At 44.2% G+C, this 11,227-nt stretch overlaps 1 protein-coding gene across 1 annotated transcript in view; it reads left to right on the top strand.

Annotated features, from left to right (window-relative positions):
- Positions 1–11,227, top strand: part of LOC133490446 (transmembrane protein 132D-like) — a 34,029-nt gene that overhangs the window by 1,739 nt on the left and 21,063 nt on the right. The window contains exons 3-4 of the mRNA XM_061800529.1: positions 1,360–2,233; positions 8,257–8,403. Of these exons, the coding sequence (XP_061656513.1) occupies positions 1,360–2,233; positions 8,257–8,403 (1,021 nt within the window). The remainder of the gene's footprint in view (positions 1–1,359; positions 2,234–8,256; positions 8,404–11,227) is intronic.

Genomic DNA, 11,227 nt, shown 5'->3' with positions numbered 1-11,227 from the left:
ATTCTGTTTTACTTCGGCTAATCTTCGTTCCTCTCTTTTCCAGTACGTGCCTCCGTCTTTCTAATTGTTCCTCCGCCTGCTCCCTGCTTTCACTGCAGATCACAATATCATCTGCGAACATCATGGTCCAAGGGGAATCCAGTCTAACCTCATCTGTCAGCCCATCCACTACTACCGCAAACAGGAAGGGGCTCAGAGCAGATCCCTGATGCAGTGTTAGCTTTGTGACAGTGAACAATTCTTTCAAAAGAAAACGAGGCCAAAAGCTTGCTTCAAATTGTTTATTGCCACTTCCAGTTTAAGTTGACACCTAAACAAAGCTAAACAAAAAGTGATTTACACATTGTGCATAAAAAAATAATAATGCCACATTAACATAATGCAAAACACCATAGATGGGAAAACAAATGTTGCGGTCGCTATAAACCTACACAAATGTTGCAATCACAAGCAGGCATTCTTTCCCCTGCGCATCAAAACTTAATTATTACCGGTAGTCTCATTTGTTTGAGCAATAAATTTCACGTGTAGTACTACGTATGTCCGTGTTTTATACTTCCTCCTGGTGGCCAAGGTGCACACGACCATTCAACCGCATACCATTCAATTGCCGTTCTTTACATTTGATTACATTTCATAAAGTACCCCACTGTAGAATGCTTTTGTTGTTGTTATTTTGAAAAATGATAAATAGTAAAAAAAAGTATATCTTGAGGGATGCTGGAATAAAGAATAAAGTAATTTCCTCAAAGAAGTCCGACTTGAAAAGAGAGCATCCTTGTTTCTCGTTAAAATGAAATTGATTCCGCTAAGTGAGCTGTCAGCCCCCTTTTACTGTTTTATTGTCCTTTATATTTTTACATCACATTCAGGCCAAAGTTTCGCCGAATTTCCTGTTTCCAACTTCTGTCACGGTACCCGATTTCCTGTTTGTCTCACTTTTCCATCTTGAGTGTTATTTTCTTCACACTTTCCAGTGCAGGGATTACATGAGGTATTGTCATTGCTTTTGAGTCTCAGATGTGCAGCATGACGCGACCGCCTCCATCATTCCGACACCCACCTCACACTTACACTATCTCCTGGTTTTAAAACTCATCAAAAACGTATTTTGTGTCAAAACTTTTTTTTTTTCTTTCGAGTATTGTGCTCATTGTTAAGCCATCGAGCCATTTCTACGCTGCTTATGTTGTTCATGGTGGGAGCCTGGAGCCTACCCCAGCTGACTCCAGGTGCAAGGATGACTAGGTCTTGTTTTGGTTAGCCCTCAGCCTCAGACTACATAACGTGACAGAAAACCACCGGCACTAAAGAAAGGCAAATGTACCACTACATACTTCTTTTCTTCTCCTCCCACAGATATTGAAAGCCAGCAGATTCCAAAAGGCATCGAGTCGTCTACCCCACTGCCTGTTTATCCTGCAGTCAGATTCCAAGTCCTCAATGTTGATCATGTGGTTCTGAGGCAGGACAGTTCTGGGCTTCTGGGGAACTCTAGCCTGAAGGTTCACACACAGACATTCCTCATCACTGATCCAGGCCCAGGTTCACTAAAGCCAGTTCTGAATGCCTCATATGGTCCACACAGTGTGGATGCCCCCATTCCACCGGAGTTGCTCCTCAGTGGGCGTCGGATCGTCTCTTTCATTTTAGGCCGCCAGGTCCGATCCTCATCCCCAGCTGTCAAGATCCTCTTCCACATGCCACGCAAAGGTGATGGTGCTCAGGAAAAGATGACGGATGGAGCTCATTGTGTGACAGCTTATGCCTTTTGGGGGACTAGGGAGGTCCGCGGGGCATGCCTGGTGTCTCCGGGTAGGTTCTGCGTGGCGGAGCTAAAGCCCGAACCGGCCTGGTTTAGCTCGTCCACTCGATCCGGCAGCTCCAGCAAAGAGGCTGGGCGACCCGAAGCCATAAAGGGGCTTCAGGGCAATCTCGTGGAGGTCTACTTCCAAAGTCGCATGGATCAGACAGGCCGGTGTACGCCACAGGATAGCCTGCAACGAGTTGGAGTTGGGAGAGCAGGGGTCAAGGAAGAGTCCGGAACACCCATGAGAAGAATAGGAAGTGTTAGCCTGCTTAAAACTCCCCCTGGAAATCCAACCTTTTCTCGGCTCAGATTAGGGGGTGTCTTGGTCATCCAGACTTCCTCCAAGCCCCTGAAAACTGATGATATTCTGACTTTTTACGTCTTCCTGGCAAGTACCTCTACATTGGAGGGTTTCACACTTAGGTAAGGAGTATATTTGAGCTTTTGTTTTTGTTTTGTTTTGACGTTCTTTTGTGTTGTGGGGTTTTAGGAGCCCCAGGACATGGTGCAAAAGCCCACAGAAAATCTTGAGGGCTGTCTCATACTCACAATCCTAATATTTTGCAGCCCCAAACAAGAACTCAAGGAGATACTTTTTCGCGGCACTGTACATTCAGCTCAAGTGCACAGCCATTGAGGATAAGCGGTATAAAAACAAACGACGCACTGATACTAAAAAACAAAAGACAGCAACAATTGCTTAGTCTATAATGATTTAAAAACATAAGGGTTGATTTCTGCCTTGCCCACAAATGTATGAATTGATTATTGTTTGATGCATGCAACAAAACATGCAGAGTAAAAAAAAATGCTGAGTTTCTTAAATAATCTATATCAATCAAAACAGACATGAATGCTATAGTTTTTTTTTTTATTTTGTCCAGATAAGAGCTGATTGTCACTGACAGCAGAAAATAACTCAGGTTGAATCACCAGGAGATACGGCGGATGCGAGCATCATCCTGAGCGATCGGCTCCATGCATTTAAATGCTTACTTAAGGCCTTTAAACGTTGATGGGGCTTGACATGAGTGCCACCACGCCTGCCGCTGCCTGCCAGTTACGCCGCCTTCATAAATTACTGACATGTTTGATCCTGTCTAACGTCTCAGTTAGTGGGGTGGGGGCAGTCCAGGAGAGCACTCTTCCGTAAGTAGGGACATAATTGGCAAATGATTCACTGGTTTTCATTCACTGGTTTTCTTCTATTCGACATTCCGCTAAGATCCGAGCAATTTCTCTGGGTATTTGACTCTATGAATAATGTATCTTGTTTCATGGAGCACGAAAACAAACATCTTTCCTGATCCTTTGGGTAAAAGGAAGGTAATATAGAATAAAAACACAGAGTGCAATCTGTTCAAAGTTTTCTTCTGATGCGCATCACTGAGTAGACTTGCGCAATTCTAATTAAAATGCTTCACATCGTGCCTTGCTGCTTTTTCTCTTCAATCAGATGTTTCTATATATAAAATCTAATCCGTGATATCACGCTGCAAAAACGCTGAAGATAATCTGCAGGAAAATGGAGAGACATGTGAAGATATGCGTATTAATCCATGGGAAACCAAGTTAAACGTGCGTTTGGATCTGTCCCGCTGACCGGGACCTGGATCAGGCTGACCCAACAAAAACACACTGACCCAGTGACCTGATGAAGCTCGGCGGCCATCAGTAAATGACTTGAATATGATCGGACGGGGAGACACTGAACCTCCCGAGCCGACATCTGCCTTTTGGGATTTTCATCATCCTCACCTGAAATCCCCGAAAATCCTACTTACCGCACAAATGAAGTTCCTCTGTTTGAGTCGGCACTTTCAAGTCCTTGTACGTTTGACCTAGTGCCACATCCAGAATGAGATTGGCCCAAAGTCCCGCTCTTGAGTCTGAGTTGAAGGCTCACTCAGAGGATCTTGGCAAAGTGATTGATAGGTCCTGGAAGAAATCCCTGCTCTACTTCATGTCTTTGGCCCGAGACCGAGTCATCTCCAGCAGGACTTGGCCAGATTATCTGTGGCCCTGATTGAAAATGAATCAAGAAGTTAACCCTTCAGGGTGGAGATGATTAGAGGCGACTGTGAGGATTAAGTGGATGCATTTTTCTGCGCATTATATGTGCGATTTCATGCATGTTTATCGCCACCTGTTAGGCACTAAAGGCTGCATTGCATACTTCTTCTTTTCCTTTTCGGCTTGTCCCGATTAGGGGTCGCCACAGCATGTCATCTTTTTCCATCTAAGCCCATCTCATGCATCTTCCTCTCTAACACCCATTGTGCTCATGTCCTCCTTCACGACATCCATCAACCTTTTCTTTGCTCTTGCTCTCACTCTTTTGCGCGGCAGCTCCATCTTCAGCACCTTTCTACCAATATGCTCACTCTCGCACCTCTGGACATGTCCAAACAATCCAGGTCTGCTCTCTCTAACCTTGTCTCCAAAACATCCAACTTTGGCTGTCCCTCTAATGAGCTCATTTGTAATCCTATCCAACCTGTTCACTCAGAACGAGAACCTCCACATCTTCATTTCTGCAACCTCCAGTTCTGCTACCTATTGTTTCTTCAGTGCCACCGTCTCTAATCCGTACATCATGGTCGGCCTCACCACTGTTTTATACACTTTGCCCTTCATCCTAGCGGAGACTCTTCTGTCACATAGAACACCAGACACCTTCCGTAAACTCTTCCACCACCACACTCCGTGTATATTTTTTAACTTTGTCACCTTGACTAATCCTGCAAGTTCTATCATTGGCATGGTGATCCCAGTTTACCTATTCTAGTGACCTAAAATGTTAGAGGAACTGCTATCAGAGGTTTATTTTGCAATGTTTATACAAGACTTATAATAGATAATGTGTGTTGCCAATACCCGGGGGCGGCCATGGCCAATGTTCCCTCTCAGCTGCGCATTTGCGCACTTGTCGCACACTCTCAGTGCAGGTGAAAAGAGATCCAGGGCAGTGAACAACAGCCTGATGTCTGTCCATTTTTTTTTTTTTTTTTTTTTTACTCACAGCAGTACACTGCCTCTCACAATGAACTGCTGACAAGCCTCACCAGGCCACACGCTCTACTTCCTAGTTTACCTGACCCCTCCCCCCCCGCTCTTAACACATTGTGACACGTATTGACCACAGTGCGTACGTCTGATGTTGCTCACAGTGGTCAAAGGAAGTGCTCACGGCCTTAGTGTATTTGCTCAGACACGTAAAAAAATAGAGGGAACATTTCCATGGCCCTTTAATGCAGTCTGTTAAATGGCTGGGGGGCCTGCATGGCACTGACTCACGGCAACTAAAATCAGGATTATTTTAGTATTATTTTCCAAATAGACATGATTAAACATTAGAAATGGAAGAGAGCACATCTAAAATACATCCAGGGAAAATATTACCTTCTTTAAAAAAATACTTTTTTTTTTTTTTTTTACTCAAAATACTTTTCATGAGCTCCAGTTGACAAATAGACAGGCAGACTCCAAGCCATTATTTTAATCTAATAAAACAGTGGCAAAGGCTTGCTCGCTATATATCCCTCCTCACACACCTTTGGGGCATCACATTGGAAAAGTTAAAAGAGTGTCAGAAGTTTTGGGTCACAAAAGTCGCAAAACTTTGGTGATTCACAGATGCTGAGTCACTGCGCCACCTCTCATTAAGATTCCAAAAATGTGACATTTCTTCATAGTGCTCATCTGATTCAAACCATTCAAGAACACGTTATGTGTCATCTTTAATTGATAGGCGATCTGTATGCTTGATACATTAAAGCAGTAGTATATATTGCATATATTGCAGCTTTTCCCCACGGCCCACAGTGCATATTGATCCACAAATCGATCTGATGGCAATGTTTGTAGGTCCATTTCAGTGCTTACTTTCTGTACTTTGTCTGTCAATTTACAGTGACCTTGAACCAAGCTCCCCACTAATTGACTGTTCTGCTTATTACCATTTGATTAATTTCTTGTGTTTTAGCATGGATGTGTTCTGCATGTCTATTAGTCAGAACACCCTATTTTAATGTTGCTTTTTTAATTTTGACAACATGTTTTAATATAATGTTTGAAATATAATCCCCCCACACCCCAAATAAAGTCCCACGACCTGGCATCAGCGTCGTCATGCCAGCCCCACAATGGACCCTGAATATGATGTAAATGCGTGAGTAATAAAAATGTGCTGTGTGAAATAAATGGTTACAAGCTCCGCCCAGCCAGACTGGTTTGAAGACCACAGAAAAAAAGGGGGGCAGCCCCTCCCGAACCTACATCTAATCCCCCCTCCTCCCTCCCCACACACACGCACCAACCACCACCGCCTCACAGTATAACACAAATGGTTTGTGTTCCAGAAAATGAGAATATGGTGCACTTTCAGCCAGTTACAAATATATATATATATATATATATATATATATAAAACCCTTCTGTGGACAGTTAATGTATGTTGATTTAATAAATGTTTGACAGTGAGAAAAAAAAATTGTGAATTGAAGGACGGTTTGGAAAAACAGACGTCACGTCACTGTCAACTGTTGGCAAGATTACCTTCACCATCAAGTGACAGTATGGAAGTGCAATACAAATGTTTGTCGCACCCCCCCCATCCCCCGCCCACAAATGATTCCATCAGGTGTGCTGGAGCTCGATGTGAGCTGCTCTCAACTCCCCGTGGAGGATCTGCAGCTGCTTCCACGAATCCTCGCCGTGAGGACATCGGCTTGTTTTCGGAGACAAATGACATGTGACTCCGCACATTTTAACTTTGGAACGGAATTAGTCCGTGTCTCCCAAATCGCTCTGGCTCAAAGGCCTGTGCCGTGATCTAGTCCCATAATGCACCGGGGCTGTTGTGATGTAAGGGCCAGACAAAAGCTTGATTGCTTAATCAACTTAGGTGTCTGTTGAACCCCCTCGGGACGGTTGCTTCCATTCACATGAGTCATCATCGGTGTTGTCAGCGCTGCATCATGCGCCTGAATCTGATTAACTCCTCGTTCTCCCGAGGCCAACAGAAATGAATGCTAATTAATGCTAATTCTCAGTCTGCCCGCAGCTTGCGACTCATCTGTTTGTTGGTTTCCTGCCACATGCAGCTCAACGTGATTGATAAAACCCAACTGGCCCGATGCGGAAAAAGTAACCGCACGCTCCTGTTCGATAATACGCTAGCTGTGATTAACTGCAGTTTTTGGAAAGCCGAGTCCATTTGCGCTTGCCACACAGAGGCCCGATTGCCGCTCGATGTGGTGAAACAAGAAACTGCTGCAATCCAATCCAATAGTAGGGCACAAGATTTTACAGAAACCTATCGTGACACGAATAATCCAGGAACAAATGAAAAGAAAAAGAAACAAATAGATCTTTTCACACCTGAATTATAATATAAATTTGGATCTGTTTGGATGAAATATTTAACTTGCATGGACCCAAACCATGGACCACTTTTATTGTAGGCATGAAATGATAGCTAGTCAGCAAAACCGTCGCCTTTCGGCATGTGAGGTGCCACGATAAAGAAATGAGACTGTGACAGCCGCGCTCATGACTCAAAGGCGAGGAGAAAACTGTTTATGTCGCTGCGCTGGGGAACTTATCACCGTTATTTTGACAGAGTGTGACAGCAGCATGCTACCCCAAAATTTGAAAAAGAAATGAACAATAATACGGCAGGGTAGCGGAGAGATGTTGCACAACAGTATGACGAAGCAGTTAGCCAAGTGACGTTGAGAAATGTGAGTGGCTGCACACGGTCTCATTTCATTATTGTCAAGCTTCTCTGTCTGTGTCTGCAAATGAGGAACTCCTCGCACTTCTCAGTGACACAATTGGTAAAAGCCGTCATCTAACTAGCAAGCATCTCCCACTACTATGACTTGCGAGTGAAAAATCACACAATACGCAAAACAAACACTATTTACGCTTTTTACTGGGCGTGTTAAAGATACCAGGATGAATGCTGAATGAACTCGAGACCCTTTAAAATTTTGGCTTTTCTCCTTTGCATCGAGGCCTCCACATGGTATCATTCTGCCTTCAGAAAAACATTTCTCATATGAACATATACAGCACGTGCTAGTTATTGATGATTGTATTGATTCGCAGATTTACGGATTTCCCAAAGGTGCTTGACTGGATTGGGTTCTGGAGATTGCCAGGAGTGCTCATTAGAAGATGGAAAACATTGATTATACATGTTATTAATCCCACTATGGATTTGAAATATTTTGTATTTAGTTCTCAAGGGACTTAAGTTGTGTGTGTCTTATCCCACCGGCACCAGTTTGACATGAAGACAAAAGGAAGGCCCGTGTTTATTGCCAAAGTCCTGCTCTGGATTTCAAAACTGTTTTTAGAAATTGAGTCCCGTCAGACCTGAGAGGGACTATTTTCCAATTCTAAGTCGGTGTTTAATGTGGGTGTATGCGTTAACGTAGGGCCACAGTCAAGCCAGGGTTGTCGTTCAGCGCCGTGCGGCCCAGTGACGCGATGGTGTGGGACGTCAAGGCGGAGCCCGGCAGAGTCGTCATCCCCAACACAGTCTCTGTTGTTTGCCAGAGGAAGGTTCCGGTCACAGCAAAGCGGTGAGTGCACTACATTTGGATTACAACGTCACAAAAACTGGACAGTTAGCTTCAGATGACATTGTGATTTCAAGAGAAAAAAATAACAGCACACCATTTGTATTAGTTTCTTTCATATATTTGAATATTCAACATCACAAAGTGGCAAAAATTTCAAAAGAGAAGTTGACCACAGAATAAATTGAAAATAAACCAAATTTAGTAATGATTGAAAATGCCTAACAGCTACACAGTGGGGAAGAATTACGAAGCTTTTGTCAGTCTTTTTTTTTTTGGTGCAACTGGAAGTAATCTGGGTTTGTACAAAGAAGAGCACATCCATCCATTTTCCATTGCGCTTATACTGTTCAGGGTAGCGGGGAACTGGAGCCTGTCCCAGTCTATCCCTGCTGTGTTTAGGCAAAAGGCAGACAACGATTTGGACCGGCTTCCAGTCAGTCGCAGGGCACATACTTTTAAGAGACCAACAACCATTTTCCCCTCACAATCACAACTTTCTCACCGAGACGGGACTAAACCCATGAGACCTGCCCTGAAGTCGGCAGAATGTAACACTACACCATCTTTGACTTAAGAAAAACACATTTCAAGAGGAAAAAAAAATTTGACTGCGCTGTAAAAAGTGCCATTTGTCATGTCCCTGCTATGCGCCTGGTAACAAGCAGTCGTGAATGGAATTGATTCAGTTGAAATGATTGGACGGTCATGTTTCACTGAGCAGCCGGGCGGCTTCTTCCGTTGTTCCTATGACGATTTTATGGTTATCATCAGTGCAGAATGACAACCCCTACAGGTTGTTCCGTCCCTGTACAACCAGCCTCAGTATGTCAGATTAGTTTCCGGTGAGGGTTAGACTTTACCAAGGCTGTCCCTTTGCCATCGTTTCTGTTCATAACTGTTATGGATAGAATTTGTAGGCCCAGCGGAGGAGTTATGGCTGTCTGGTCTGGTAGCATTAGCATGGTGTCTTTGCTTTTTAAAGATGACATGATTCTGTTCGCTTCTTCAAGTTGCAAACTTGCATTCTCGCCAGAAAGGTTCGCAGCCAAGTGTGAAGTAGTCGAGATGAGAATCAGCATCTCTAAACCTGACCTCACTTGGTCGAAATAGGGTGGCATACCCTCCCGGGTTCGAGGAAGAGATCCTGCCCAAAGTGGAGGAGCTCAAGTATCTTGGGATATTGTTCATGGGTGAGGGAATAAAAGAAAAGGAGATTGACAGGTGGATTAGTAAATCATCTGCAGTGACACAAGCTGCTGAATTGAGTTTCCCACAGCAGAGTGTCTGTGCTCTCAGAGATAGTCATGGAAACCTGTTTATCGTCTGCATCAAAAGGAACCAGACGAGGTTTCGGATTTCTTGTGATCAGACAAATGATTTTTAGGGGTAAAGAGAAGCCCAAAATTAACTTTCCTAGCCTGACCGTGTCCACTCTCAAAGGTTTTCCCGGCACGATTGGCTGTTTTTAAATATTACAGAAATGAACAGTTCACGTTGCAAAAACAAGTGCAACTTATCATGTGTGCAGAAAGGATCCACGTAGAGACACGAATGACGTCACATTGCACATGCGAGCAAACACAAGGCGCCGTGTGTTTATCGACGTTATTATCGATCGTCATAATGCACTTGTGGCAATTTCAAGGATTTTGTGCACCCAGAGCCAATATTTTCTTTATCAGCATCTCTTTTTCTATCCTGCTTCTTCGTCCGCCTTTGCTTTCGTCAGGCGTCTATTTTGTCGAACAGTTGTGACATTTGCCGCCTTTTCAAGAGCAGGACAAAGCGGCTGAGGTTTCGGGTTCCTTGCTTCGGCTTCGACCCGACCCTGAATAAGCGGAAGAAGATGGATGGATGGATGACTGGATCGTGGCAGAAATGTGGCCTGCAGTTTGGCACTTCTCCCACAGTTTTGAGGCTCGGGGTTTGTTTATCGTTCACACGTCGACAGGTAATTACCGATTAAACCATCTCTTCCAAATCAATGGCGTGATTATGATCGCGCGATTACCCTCACAGTTCCGAGTCTAAAATACCTCAGAATGTGCTGCTCAAGTGCCTCCAATTTCATTAGCTTTATGGTTAATGAGGATCTTAGTCAAACTCTATGTTCACATTAGCACCGAACGCTTCACGTCGCTGGCACACGCCACCATCCATCTCTGCCCAGCAACCTCCCGCCCACCCAGATCCACCGCCCGACTGCCGTCCCGTCCGACCCACTTATCTGTAATCGTCCATAATCACGACTCCGTTATCCAGGCTTAAGCGCTAGCACGTTCAGAAGGGGAGATTAGAAAGCGGAGATATTCCAAGTTGTGTCCTGTGTACTGGCCTCAGCAGGACAACCCCCCCTTCCATCCTTTCACACGCACACACGCACACTTGACACTGAAGTGATATGACGAAGGGTTTAACATCCCCCCCAAGGGAGGGATTTCTAGGAAAAAGAGGCAAAAACCCCATGTTTATATTTCCAAATCACAAATAGACCATCTGAATAGTTTCAACAAATAGAGCTCTACCTAAGTCAGTTTCAATTACTGAAGAAAATACATATAACCATATTAAAAAGCCTTAGCACACATGGATGTAGTTTTTAGTGATGAATGGGGAGCTCTGAGGAGAAGGGCAGCTCTCCTGTCAAACATATTTCACTGGAGCGCTGCTTAAACCGTCACAGATGTTGACTTGTTTAACCTCATCCATCAACACCAGGAGATTTACACTTTTGGGTTATTTTTCCACATCATGCTGGCAGAGATGTTACAAGTCAGTTACAAATGTGAGTTACATTTTAATGTCTGTGCAGACGCAGCACGGA

This window comes from Syngnathoides biaculeatus, chromosome 17, assembly GCF_019802595.1.
Source record: "Syngnathoides biaculeatus isolate LvHL_M chromosome 17, ASM1980259v1, whole genome shotgun sequence".
Lineage (NCBI taxonomy): Eukaryota > Metazoa > Chordata > Actinopteri > Syngnathiformes > Syngnathidae > Syngnathoides > Syngnathoides biaculeatus.
Note: the sequence above shows the minus strand (reverse complement) of the source record. Positions and strands in the feature narration are given on the sequence as shown.